Source organism: Malurus melanocephalus, unplaced genomic scaffold, assembly GCF_030028575.1.
Source record: "Malurus melanocephalus ecotype Western Australia unplaced genomic scaffold, MMel_1.1 scaffold_7, whole genome shotgun sequence".
NCBI lineage: Eukaryota > Metazoa > Chordata > Aves > Passeriformes > Maluridae > Malurus > Malurus melanocephalus.
In genome coordinates, this window is record NW_026623239.1 from 1897961 (window position 1) to 1911860 (window position 13900).

The 13900-nt window shown below is 40.2% G+C and overlaps 2 protein-coding genes across 2 annotated transcripts in view; one reads left to right on the plus strand and one right to left on the minus strand.

Moving 5' to 3' along the window:
- Positions 1–9527, minus strand: part of AP3S1 (adaptor related protein complex 3 subunit sigma 1) — a 28574-nt gene extending 19047 nt beyond the window's left edge. The window contains exons 1-3 of the mRNA XM_057372362.1: positions 9219–9527; positions 7104–7195; positions 4644–4755 (exon numbers count right to left, since the gene is read on the minus strand). Of these exons, the coding sequence (XP_057228345.1) occupies positions 4644–4755; positions 7104–7195; positions 9219–9287 (273 nt within the window). The 5' untranslated portion in view covers positions 9288–9527. The remainder of the gene's footprint in view (positions 1–4643; positions 4756–7103; positions 7196–9218) is intronic.
- A 73-nt stretch (positions 9528–9600) lies between these two features.
- Positions 9601–12514, plus strand: ATG12 (autophagy related 12). Its single transcript, XM_057372374.1, has 4 exons — positions 9601–9805; positions 9945–10081; positions 11564–11626; positions 11986–12514. Exons 1-4 carry the CDS (start codon positions 9634–9636, stop codon positions 12043–12045), a joined length of 432 nt encoding a protein of 143 aa, XP_057228357.1. The 5' UTR covers positions 9601–9633; the 3' UTR covers positions 12046–12514.
- The last annotated feature ends 1386 nt before the right edge of the window (positions 12515–13900 follow it).

A 13900-nucleotide genomic window follows, 5' to 3' on the forward strand; every position in this document is an offset into this window, starting at 1 on the left:
ATATTATGTTATATTATGTTATATTATGTTATATTATGTTAGTCTGCAAGGAAAGCTGAATTTTTTACACTAACATTGCCTGGCCCGTTTTAAGATGCCTTCACTAATTGAAATGGTAAGTAAAATTAGAGCCACTTTCATCAGAATTTAGTTGAGTCAAAAGAATTGCACACTATGGCAAACAGTGCTGAAATTTAAGTACTTCAGTAATCATTTCAGATGCTGCAGAGTTGTGAATCAATAACCAGAASAGAAAACACATTGGTTGTTTTGGGACATACACACTCTCCACACAAATCACTTCAGATGCACCTTGTGATGTTACTGGAAGAATAACACAAATAAATGAGCRAAATAGCAGGAAAATAAGGATGTACAATGAATTACTAGCTCCCCCTTGTGCTTAATTTTTGAAATTATAATCTTTTATAGTACAAAGAAAAACCCATTCACACCTCCACATAAGTAAACAGAAAACAGGGGAAATAAAAGGAAAACCCACACACCTTTTTTTTGTAAGAAATATGCTTCAATAAAGCCAGACACACACCATGAGCATAAAGCATATGAAACAAAATACCACATTTTTATTAGATGTACACAAGCCAGGAGCCCCCTCTACTCAGCAATACATCAAAACATAAAACATCAGTTTTACAATGAATGGCTTGTTTTCAGARTAAGCAAATGAGACAAAAAAGGAAAAAAAATCATACATTAGTATTAGGAAGATAATAAGGGTAGTAGAAAACTCAGAATACCTAATCAATTAAATCTGAGTGTAGATAATGTCAAATAATAAACAAAGCAGTTACAAAAGATGAGTTAAAAACAACAGGCATATAAAAAGAAAATCCTCTCCTTCTTCCTTAGCTAAACAGCAATGGTAAAYCTGAGGACAGAAGTCATTCAATCTGCCCCTAGAGAGTTCTGATCCCAGTCCTATGCCTCCATTTTTTTTTAAATTAGCATAAAAGCATCTCTGGTCAGGATCAYTTATTGTTAAGAACTGAGAAAAACACATTACATGAAATGCACTGCATTTCTCACACGCATCTCACTGAACAACATGATCTTGCAAGGYTCTACAGAATCTCCTATGGAAGACTGATCTCACAGACTCCACTGCTTGCTGAGTCACTGTATCTTTGAAGTACAACAGTGGGCCAAGACCATCTACAATTCTTAGACCTGACATAGGTCCATAAGATAGTTTAGRTAGCACTGTAAATGTCCCTCATTTTTTCCTTATGGCAGCATAAAGTTAGTTACGCTTTCACACAAATTTTCTTTCCATGTGCTAATGCCTTACATTTCACAGGCTAACACAAAGGCTCTAAAATAGCGTAACAGAACTTACACTGAATCCAAAAGACTGCAAAACTCAAGCATAGCACAGATGCTGACCTACATCAAATCTAAGTAAGCAAATACAATATAAAGAAATTTATTTTTATATTTAGAAAAGAAAGTAAGAAAATGGTCAAAAATTAACTGTCAATTTGCCTTAGGTATTTGAACACCRAAATCCAAGTTGAAGACAGTATCAAAGCTGAGGCAGAGTCTATGACTTGCAACGCATACAGCAAACTCATTAAGCCTGAGTCAAGGCTTACTTTTGTAAATGCCACCTATATTGCCATGAGGTCAGAGTTGTTTCACAGGTAACTTAAGAATTACAACAGAAACTTTGCTGAAAAGAACTGCAGACTGCCGAATGTAATCTAATCTCCTACGCATTTACTCAGTTTACATGACAGAATGCTCTTAAATGCTATACTGAGTTCTAGGTTGATTTCACCAATTCACTTTCCATCATAAACTGGTCCTTTACTTATCTACTTACTTAAACAATACATTATATGCATGACTCATAACAAAGTCCGGATACCTTACTCTTACCCATGTTATCTGTGAACTACAGTAAACACAGATGTATAAAAATGATTCAACACTTCTCAGGAAAAAACGAAGTTTATGACTCAATATATCTGTGTATATACTGCCAGTCTGCATTGCATGTGGGGTGGAGATGCAATAATAAACATTCAAGGGCTCTCTTGAAAGACACATTTAATTCTCTTTGCTACTGCTAAGAGGATTAAAGAGATCCTTCTTCTGAGCGAGTCTGGAAATTAAAAATATTTAATTTATCTCTGTATACTCTATACTACAATCAAGTGGTTGAATTACAATGATTAAGAGAAACTGGAACAGCTCCTACAGCAGTAGGCACAGTGGTGAGACGGTATGATTTTAAACAAAATCAATCAGGTCAGGAAAAATATTTTTACAAATTCTATTATTTCAGCTTCCTTTAAGCAATTATACTGACATATAATTAAACACTGGGAAACATTTTTGGAAAAAGTGTGAAATACAAAGACTAGGAGACTAAAATCCATCAAAGAATTTTTGGTAGGTAGTAGTAAGTTCAAGCAATTTGCTTCAACACCTGAATGTACAATTTAGGTTGTACAAATATGTCTATGTACAAATATGCTTCTTCTCTGTTCATAAATATTTTAGCAGTTCCACGTAAGAACAAGCACTACACAACATGCAACTAAACAGCCCCACATAACAAACTGCTATGAACAGGTAAAGCCATAATTTACCTTACTTGTTAACTTAACCCTGTTCAGATTTTGTAGAATGCTTTGTGACCAAAGATGATCTAAAAATCCAGAAAGGAGTCTCCTTCCCTGCTACCCAGACAGGCACTTTTCTGGATCTACTGTCCAGAAGAGCAACACTGGAGTGCGGCTCTGAAGACTAAGAGATCTCCTGGAGAAGATACGCAGCTTCAAGAAAAGTCTGCAGGGAATTGTGAGGCCTTTAAGACTCACAGTGAAATAATGAACAGACACAGGCTCACGTCTTGGGACAGATTTTATGTACGTAATCAATTCTCTTGATGTCCAAGCTTTTGAAAGGCTTAAGAGTAAGTTATACTTACTGTTTAATATATAGATATATATCTGAGACCTATATTATGCAATAACATAAATCACTTCATGGTGTGAAACTATTTTTGCCACATTGGAGTTCACAATGATCATCAGTGAAACTGTTTATTTACAAGTTTTAACTTAAAAGTATCACCGATTCAGTCAGAGGTCTCTTGCCTTAGGAGCGTTCATATTATCAAACATGGTGTTTCTACTAAGTTGATACAGACATATTTAGCAGTTTAAATAGTAAGTACAGCACCAAGCCTGCCTGAGTTTAAGAAGCGTTTGGACAATGCTTTCAGACACACGGTGTGATTCTTGAGGTGTTCTGGGCAAGGTCAGGAGTTGAACTTAAAAATCCTGATGGGTCCCTTTCAACTCTGTCTACTTTATGATTCTATGAAACCACACCTGGAAGCCCTGCAGAAGACATTGTCTTGAGAAATCAACGATCTTAAAGAGACCCTGTCTCCTCTACAGGGCTGAACAGCCTGTATCTTCTCAATATAATCTATAATCTACGATGTCCTTGGCAAAGGTGATCTGTAGGAATGGAAGGTACTGATCCTGACTATGAGACTGTGCTGTGTTGCACAAATTCCTTGGCTAAGGGATAAACTCAGCCAGTTCACTGTAATGGAGGAGCCCTCAGGAAGCTCCCATGCGGTAACAGTGAACACACCACCTGTGTAGCCTCGTCATGACCTCAAAATGCAGCAAAAAGTTCTCCTAAAAATATCCTTTAGGAAGAGTTGTTTTCCTGTGAGGAAATTACATAATAGCTCAAAGATCCAAAAATGGGAAAGCTTCTTTTCACAGGCAGAATCTGCTCTGCATTGCGCACTGTGGGAAAATCCACCTGGGCTCCACATGAACAGGGCATGCCCAGCATCTAAAGGAGWGTAACATTTACTATCTACATTCATTGTCTTACTCTGTTCTATCTTGTTAAGCCATTTGTGCTGTTRAGCCTTTCTCACTGAGATTCACAAAGAGCCTCAACTTACCAGACTTCTTTCTCTTAACCAATCCCCACCCTACCCACCCCAATTTCCCTGGTGCAGAACACATACCTAGGGGAGCACCTGCCTTCCTTTTCTAGGGACCTGTCAAAAAGCTCATTAGCCATGAAGAAAGCTTAATCCAAAGAGGTTTTGGATATATTTATCCGTAATACACTTGTAGCGAATATATACATATATACATATATATAAATACAYRCATGCGTGTGTGTGGGTCTAGGCATAAACACATACAGAGCATTCCATATCAAAGTTCTCATAATCTACACTTGTCTAGTAAATGTTTGAACTGCACTATTTTTACCTGCAGCCAAAAGAAGGTCTTGAATAGCTAAAACAAAAAATAGTTTTGTGTTCAGGAGGTTACAGTTTCCTTACTTCCTCATCAACTTGGAAAACAACTTCTTCAAAGACAGGCCAGAAAACTGCAGTCAATCTAAAAATAATGCTCAGCACTTATTGATATGTTCACAGTATGAAAGAGACCTTCACTTCCAAATATTACCAAAAAAAAAAAAAAAAAAAAAAAAAAAAAAAAAAAAAAAAAAAAAAAAAAAAAAAAGGCAGAGCTGAATATTTAAGTTTTAAGGTACTTCAAATTTGAGTTTCACACATTAGGAATAAAAGAAAACAAAGAAAACCCCACGAAACAGCAAAGAAAACTTACTTGTATGAGGTCTAAAATACCAAGCTCACTTTCTGAGGAATCCACACAGAAGACAAAATACAAGGTGGCATAGTGTCGGTAGATTAGTTTGTTATCAGATCCACCTATTAATCTAAAGACGAAACAATACAAGGAAAGCTTAGTCAGCATCTCAGGAAAAGCTGGGCAAATCCTCACAGTTATTTCAATTAACAGGAGGCCTGTTGTTAACAGCTGGAGCTCYCCCAAATCCAACTAAATCACAACTTTTATTTTGTGATATAATTCCAGTGAAAGGCTACGTACCAAGACAAATCAACTTACATTTACCACACAAACACAGTCATTGTTACCCATATGGACAATAATGACATCAACATGTGCACCCTTTTATTAAAACAAATTCAAACAGATCATAAAAAGGGGTATTAAACATACTTCCATTCCACACTAATAGGCAGGTACTGGACAGGGATTAACCTGCTTTAGAGATTAACAGTGTATGCCTATGAATCCTTCCCTGACCTTCTCAGAGAAGCATCAAGAGAGAAAGAAAACTATAATGAAGACTGGGGTTGGGATTACCAAAAAAGCCTTAAATTAGGTTTATGATCCATTTAATAACCAAGAAAATGTAACACTTGTGTCAGAAAACATTTGGAGAAGTAGGATTGTACTACAAGCAACCATTTATGATGCAATGTTACAGTCACAGAAGCAATTATATTTGTATGGACTCGCTAATTATCATGGCAGTGAATGAGAAGAGGTCTAAAGACGTATGCTCTCCCACTCTTCTGCTACAGCCTTCCAAAAAGAGGCGCAAAGGACATCTACATCAGATCAYTGCTTTGAACTGTAAGAGGCCCTTAGCAGAGAGYAGGGATGGGGCAGGGAAGGAGAACCCTTTGCTTCTGAACAACCGGAACTACAATTACAGATCAGACAACACTACTACAAACAAACAGGAAACTGAAAAGAAATGGCAATTAAATATTCTTCTGTTGTGATTTATTTACCCAATTCTTTCAAATACTTCATGTCTGAAGTGCACACAGCTAGCTCTACACATAAACTGTTGAGGCCTTTCRGTAAACTACAAAGTGATACCTGTTCTGCAAAAAGATACTGAATATTGAAATGGTAGCCCTAGGATCGAGCAGTAGGAGGAAAGCCAAAATTGTGTTCTGTCTCAGTTTAGTTTTGTTAAGCATCAGTGATTTTTTTTTAAAAGCTCCAAATGTCAGTCGTCTTTCACTTACAGAATTCAAGCCAGAATGTTTCTAATTTAACATCACCTGCAAGAACCTAATGAAAGAATCATCAGTTGAGTAGTTGGAAAAGAACAATTCAAATATAAAAAAACCTTTATAAAAAAAATCAAGAATCATTTTGATCAAGAAAAAAGACGTCATAGCTGACATGGTACAGCTAAGCATTTAACTGACTGCACACAGAAAATCTAGGTGTTAGCAGACTAGCTTTCACCAGCCAGAAATTCCCATACATATAATACTTAGCAGACTATGACAATCTATCTCATAGATCGGAGATCATAAGCTTATTTTTATTCCACCCATTATGATCCCTTTTCCTAGAAGATGGCTTTTCAACTGTTTACTCTTGATGGCCAATAAATGCATCAAAATAAAACAGGYCTATTTCAGAATTTCTTCCACTAAAGCAAGACAACTTTCAAAAACAATGAAGCCCATTCAAAACAGACTACTTGAGACAGAAAGAGATATAAACAAGTCTGACATTCCTCCTACCTTTCTGTAGGTTTCTTCATTAATAAAATGTCTTAATTGAAACTATACTAGTTAGCACATTTGAAACCTACTTTTTTCTTTCTAGTTTATACAACAAGCCCAGATCCTGCTAAAAACGCAGAGGAATCCTCCTATGAAAGGCTGTCCACTCAAATCTTAGTTCAAGCCAAAGCAACAGCTCCACAATATTTTAGCTTTCTAAAAATTTAGCTCTGTTGGTCAGAGCATGTTGCTAAAAACAAGGTTGTGGATTGTGGATCCTTGCACAGCCTGCTAGCTTAAGAGCTAGATTTAACAATCCTTTTGGAYCCCTTCCACTCAGAATATTCTGATTCTAYGATTCAGTGAATATTGCAAATGTCATTGCCTCTTAAAATGKGACCAGAAATCTTTAGCTTGATTATAGCAGAACAACATCTGCCTGTTCCTTCCCCATCTTTGTATCTGAAACAGTCATTGCACTAGATATGGCACTGTGGCCATCACAGGACTAGGAAAAAAAMCAGTTTTATTGAATATGTACACCTGGTGCAACATGATACCATTCCGAGTGTTATAAGAAAATTTCAAGTGACATGGCATTTACATTGCAGCTGTGAAAAGTTATACTGCAAACAGCAGTAAAAATACTTGGAATTCGGTAAGTACTGCACATTTATTTCAGTTKATACTTTTTGATACTTTTTACATTTATTTTATTCATACTTACAGTCCTCCTTCTAGAAAATTACAGACATTTTCATCACGTTTTGATACTAAGTGGAAAGTTTCTCTGATAATCTGTTGCTGAGTATCTTCACTCTGTGAAAGAAAATAGACTTTGCTGAAAGGATTGACAGCACACAGCACACAGTAATAATAAAACATGAATTGTAGCAGCACTCTCAAACTATTTCTTTTTGAAGCCTTAAATCTGCCAGTTAACAAGATGTATATCGTTTACATCATTTCAACACAAAAAGACATACTTACAAGTTGCAGAAGAATGTATTACTGAAAAATGTGAAAAAATTAGTTTTTAAGAAACTTCTGTAAAAAATGAACCTAAACTAGGTTTTTTAAGTAAACTGGAAGTGTTCTCATTATTCTGAATCTTTTATGTCTTTAACACAGCCTGAATGGCTACAGGCATGCTTTGAAACTACTTTCATCCATAAACAGAGAGTAAAACAAAATCTCCAAAGCCCGAAGGGCCCAGGGCAGCTAAAAATTCCACAGTATATAACACTTCTAGAAATAGCCTAAAACACAAGAGCACCATGAGCAACAGGTGCTCCTAAGCCATGACCTTAATTCTCAGCAGATCAGAAACATTGTTTCTGGGACTGAATTCTTCTGACTCTTTAGAAACCTAATTTTTAACTTTGAAATTATGGCCACTGGTCTGTATTTTCAACTATGAAATTATTACATACATCTTCCTATTTAATTGCCACAAATTATACTTTTTCTACCTAACTGCAAAATATTATTAACTACATTTTATGCAGTTTCCAGTCTCATATATACCAGCTAAAAATGTTAAGACACATTTCTTAAGTTTTGGTATTATGAAACAAATAAATACCTCTTTCACAGATTTGACCAAATTAATCTCTCTAGAAAGCAGGAGATCTTCCCACTTGTAGAAAAAAAACTGAGATTTGCCTCCAGTACTGGTTCAGTACGCATTAAAGAATGCATAAGCTTCAAAAGGTACGTAAATATACGCTATTGAAATAACACATAAAAAGACAATCTAGATGATTGCACCACAAAGTTTCTTAGTTTCGTTTGCTATTCACATTTTCAAAACTCCAAAGTATTTTGTTAATACAAACATGTTTCCCTACTTTAAGCACTGAGAATTTGTTATGAAAGTCCAGTTATGAAATTAGTAGATCTTATTTTTACAAGAAAAATCTGGTATCCTCTGGCCATTTAGTCCACTCCTTCTCTTTCAGTCACACATGRGAATGACCTGTATCAGTTACACTCCTTTAATTCAAAGTCAAACCACGCAAACTGAAGTGCCACAGTCATCATTTCTGCTCTGAGGTGTACAAGTAAGATACATCCTTTCCAATGAAGTATGACTTCTGTAACAGCCAGGAAAGGGGCCATTAATTCAAGTAAGTAATTGCACTACTGAAAAAGAGTAATTTGTTTACATAACTTGAAGAAATACCAGTTGCTTTCTTGTGTTTTAATGCCCAAGCAGACCTCGACATGTCTGCTGGGAAAAGCAGTATCTGCAAAATATTACTTCAAAATCTCTTACCCCAACTAAATCAAGGGCTTTCACYGCCCTTTCTTTCTATTCAGATTGAGTGCTTGTGCTGCATTTTCAGCGCTGCTTTGCTACTTGCCTTCTACCATGTAAAAGAAGACACTTTTCTAGTTCAATACATTTTCATGTCAACTGTATTCTTATAGTACACTGACTTTCCAAAAGAAGCGGTCCTGTTTAAGAGCTCATCTCTCCCRTTCTGGCAGCTGTGCCACAGCACGGAGACACGCAGCACCACGCCGGACAGCAGAGCTGAGAGCAGCGCTCCCACACAGCAGCTTGGAGAATCAAGCCTGCCCTCCTTCCCCCCCGTCCCTCAACTCCCGCCTGCACCTTCGGAATTACTAAAAGGCAAATCCCACTGAAAAAAACCGCTGGCTTTCATGGAAGCCTCACGTACAGGGTCTCAGCACCGTCCCTTTCCCCACGGCTGTGCCCTGGGCCCATCGCAACCGGCCCGGCCGGGGGGCCCCGCGTACASCCCCAGACAGGCGCCGCCCATCCGCGGCCCGACCCCTCACACGGCCGCCCCGCSGAGCCCCGGCCCGCCCGTACATAGCGCTGGTAGAACTTGGAGAGCCGCGGCTTGCCGTGGTTGTTGAAGATGAGGATGGCTTTGATCATGGTGGGGCGGCGGTGGCGGCCGGCGGCGGCTGCCGGACGAGCTGTGCTGTGTCCCCCCTCCCTTCCTCGTCCTCCTCCTCGTCCTCCTCTCGTCCCTTCTCCTGTTCCCGTCCCTCACCACCCCGGTCCCGGTCCCGGTCCCGCTCTCGGGGCGCTGGCGGCGGGGCGCGCGCACCACGTGAACGGCGGGGCGCGGCCGTGCCGGCGGGACACTCGCGCACCCCTGACGCGCCGGCGTGTCACGTGACGGGAAGGTGGCGTCCCACGAGGGACAAAACGCCTTGCAGGGCCAATACCGCCCCCGTCGCGTGGCGTCACTTCCCGCCGCCTGCCCAGCAGCGGCATCATGGCGGAGCCCGAGGAGCAGCCGCCGCCCGCCGCGGCGCAGAGCGGTGGCCGGAGCGACGGCGGGGAGGAGGCCCCGGAGGGCGGGACTGTGGCCGGGGCCGCCGAGCCGGGCCCGCCTCCAGCCGGGTCGCCGAGCACCGAGGAGCCCGCGGGAGACGCGAAAAAGAAAAGTACTGAGGCGAGAGGCCTCCGGCGGGGCGGGCGGGCGCGGTGACGGGCGGGCGCGGTGGCCAATGGGGGGTGGGACCGGGCGGTGCGGGCCAATCAGCGGCGAGGGGCGGGCCCACTGTGACGCGTCGCTTCCCGCAGTTGATGTGCTGCTGAAGGCCGTGGGCGACACCCCCATCATGAGGACCAAGAAGTGGGCGGTGGAGCGGACCCGGACCATCCAGGGACTCGTGGATTTCATCAAGAAGTTTCTCAAGCTGATGGCCTCCGAGCAGCTGGTACGGGCGGGCACCAGGGGTAGTTGCGCGCGCAGAGCCCACGCTGACAAACGCTGCAAAGACGCTGTTTGAATCCAGGCTACAGCTTCCAGTAGGACACTTGGAGTAGGAGCATCGACAGAACTATTCCAGGTGGACACCAGGGTGTAACATGAAGGAGAGCTGTAGCAGCGTGTTTTGGGTGTGCTCAGCCCTGATGTGTGGGCCTTTTGCAGTGTCTGTATTTTCTGGTGTCTGATGCTGCCCGGCAGAGCTGTTGCACACTGGGCAGTAGTGCATCYTAGGGAAATATTCCTAGGCACCCTTTACCTGGAGGAATTGAATATTGAGATGGMATATTTGGAAAAAAATTCCAGAGTGTTTGGGATCAGCTTTCTGAATCTGAGTGTCTGTTTCCTTCAGAACTTTTATCTCAAACAGTATACTTATTATTGTAGGACTGATTCTGCTTTCAAAAATGGGTATCGGGCAAGTGGTTGCCCTCGGGCAGCAAGTTGCCTGTATTTTTTATGGGTTCCTTCCTACAGAAATGACAAGCCAATGACAAGTGACGTTGTGTAACACTGAAAGAGCTGGAAATACAATTGCACTGATTTTGTTTTTCTGCAGTGAACTCTTAACATCTTCAAAGCTTTTATTTAAGGTATACAGTTAAAGCTATACTTATTAAAGTAGTCATCTAAAATGTGGCTGAAATAATTCTTGGTTTGGAGGACTGTATTTAGCTACATAGGTATAAAGTCACTAGCCTTCCCCTTCACCTGATATTGATAAGGGTTTTGCTTTTCAATGGTTTAATATCTCAAGAGTAATAGGTAAGGTATTAACTAAGGACATTCTCAACAGGACAATTCAGTGGCCATCATCTCATTGTCTCAGAATAAGAAAAAACTAGGAGCACATAGCTTTCCAGTGTGGCTTAAGCCTAAAGCYGTACTTCAAGAACCAAGCTCTAGGAATTTTATATCTCTTATTTAGAAATAACAAATAATACTCCAGTACCCACTGCTACCTCACACAGCAGATCCCAAGGCCCTCTGACATTACAGAATGGCTTCTATGTGTGTAAATACATTTGGAGCAGGAAGTGGCGAGAATGACTTGAAAAAAGAACAAAATGTTTCTAGATTCTATGGCAGCTATTCTAATGGAGCAAATCTGGAATAGTGCAAGTGTTTTGGATACTTGAAATAAGAGCAACAGCTAAACAGGGGAGTTCACTTTGTGCTGCTGCATGGGAGAGAAATGGGTCAGCTTTCAGGAAAAGGAAATCAGCACGCTTACTTTGGCTTGATCTGGCTGTCCAGACAGAGGTGACCCCTCATGGTCATGTTACCCCTCCACGCTGAAGTGAAGATAGTAACTCATGGTATTCTGTTATATCCTTAAAGATTATAGCAGACCTTTTGACTGCAGAATGATTCTTTGCTCCCAATGAGATCTCTGTGAGATCTCCATATCTTTTCTCTTGTTTTCTTGCAGTTCATATATGTAAACCAGTCTTTTGCTCCATCTCCAGACCAAGAAGTGGGGACCCTCTATGAGGTAACTTTAATCTTAAACATCCTTTCCAAATGTATTCAGCAGAATTTTCCAGTATGCCTCTGRCACCTGAAATCTGTTACTGCCTCTAGCAGTAATAGCTTGCATTTCATTTAGTGTGGTTGATATTCATAGATCTGTATGAGTGTGATTCAAGGAGCTGTCTCAGGAAATGCAGTCTGAGGAAATGCATTCTCTCCTGTGCAGTGTGTTGTCTTGCCTCTCATTGTAACAGAGAACTTTCTCATAAAAATATTCCATGACACGTTTATATGATGGGAGGGCTTTTGTTTGTTTTGTTTCGTGCGTATGCTAGTCCATGAATAATTGTAACAGGTCTTGTTTTTTTGTTTTTCTTGCAGTGTTTTGGAAGTGATGGCAAGCTTGTACTGCATTATTGCAAAACTCAGGCCTGGGGATGAATGACCGGCAACAGAGTTGTGCAGGTGTTTTCTACAAAAATGGCAAAAGAACTAACATAAGTTACAAACACAGAAAGATTTTTGCGTTGCTGCCTATGAACACATGATGCGGGTGAATACCATTAGCAAAGAGCTGCCTAGGCTATCTGATCCCATGGCATTTTTCTAATGTACGTTTGAGGTACAGAAAAAACACCTGAGAAAACAGAAAAAGCATCTGCCATCTGTAGAGTGGAGCCAGTGCTCTTGCTGCTGACTTTCTAATTGCTGTATCTGAAGGGAATCTATTCCAATTGTCAGGAGGACTGACAGGACAGCTCTGTCTATATGCTGTACTGAAGATAAGAGAATCTTTTTATTAAAAGTAATGTCTGTTGTACATCTAGCCAGGAGTTCAGTTTACTTCTGACACATTGTACGTCTGTTGTGTGCATGCTGTTCTTTATAAAGTTTCCATCTTGAATATGCATTATCTCATGTCATTTCAAGACAGTGTTTCGGGTTTTTTTTCTTGTGATACCTAGCAATTGGTATAYAGTCTAATTACTCCACCTTTTGTCTTCATCATGTTGGTAATGTAAGTACCTCATTAATAATGGCACAGCATCATGAGACGCCTCAAAATACTTCCCTCTTGCACAGATTTTGTAGTGATTTGTTGAAGGCTGAGCTCTTCAGCAGTTTTTAAGTGTTTTTTCTGACACTATTTAATGACTTGCATCTTTAGTAGAATGATGCAACTAGCTGTTGCATCTACAGATCGTGAAGAAATAGATAAGAGATGCTAAAAACTTACTGCATATATTCTCTTTTTGACTCACTAATTTTTGCGTTTCACCGCATGGTCTACTGATGAAATAGAATGCAATTTATATTCTTTTGCTAAGTCACAGCAATGAGGATTGACTTGGGTTTTTTTCCATCTTGATACCTTGACTGGAGTGCTGACCTTTGCTATTATTTATTGGGGAGTTTGGGTGTGACGGGTGGGGATTTTTAGTGAGTTTATTTGAAATGTCTGTTGTACAATCTTCTATGTTTGTTTAAGCTGAACTAAATTAAATGTTAGTTGTTTGCTTGCAGAATGTTCTTGCGCTGGATGACAGTTTTTGTCCCTGATGTAATCCAGTTCTTCAGCACRTACAGACAAAACAGCCAGTTCAGCTTAAAGCACGTTTGTACGATAGTCTTGGACTGCTGCTTGAAACATAAGTGGCTTTTATGTTGTCTCTGCAACTTGTGTATCGGATTTTTTTCTGCCTCAGAGGATTCCTGGAAACTTAATACTCAACTTAGTGATGTTGCTGCRGTGTGCATGCAGCATGGATGTATGCCAGAGCTACAGAGGCGTTTGCCCTCAATGCTTGCTGCATGAATAGCTCGATGTATCTTGGCGCTTTTTAAGTAGAAAACTGGATTTACTGCATTAAACTAACAAGGTGTAAGGTTGTAAACTTAAAAACTTAAAATTCCAAATAATTTATACTTTTGCCTGCTCAGAACCTTATCACATGAATCTCCATCTATTTAAGAGAGGTATTGCAAAGGGAAGCCCACTGGTGCTGTCTTGAGGAAGTTTCCTGCTTAGTTACTGTGAGGCGGGTACAACTTCGACAACCACTAGAGGGTAYACAAGGACAAAGGTATTTGCATAGTTTTATCTAGGGCTTTTTTTCAATTTTTTTCGTAGTATGTCCACTTGCTGGCCTTACARATATAAGTAGTTTGTTCTCCCGTGTGACAGTATGTTTACCTAAGATAAGCTACTAGTCTGGTTCTCTTTAAAGAATGTTCTATTGGTGCCTTTCACCTCACTTGATCTTAACAAATGAAACTACTGATAAACTGCAAATGT

What these genes read in the sequence shown, in the direction of transcription:
- ATG12 (XM_057372374.1), top strand. Translation starts at nt 9,634, where the DNA reads ATGGCGGAGCCCGAGGAGCAGCCGCCGCCCGCCGCGGCGCAGAGCGGT. An exon ending in TGATGGCCTCCGAGCAGCTG is followed by an intron (nt 10,082 to 11,563) that starts GTACGGGCGGGC and finishes GTTTTCTTGCAG; the next exon opens with TTCATATATGTAAACCAGTC. An exon ending in AAGTGGGGACCCTCTATGAG is followed by an intron (nt 11,627 to 11,985) that starts GTAACTTTAATC and finishes TTTTTCTTGCAG; the next exon opens with TGTTTTGGAAGTGATGGCAA.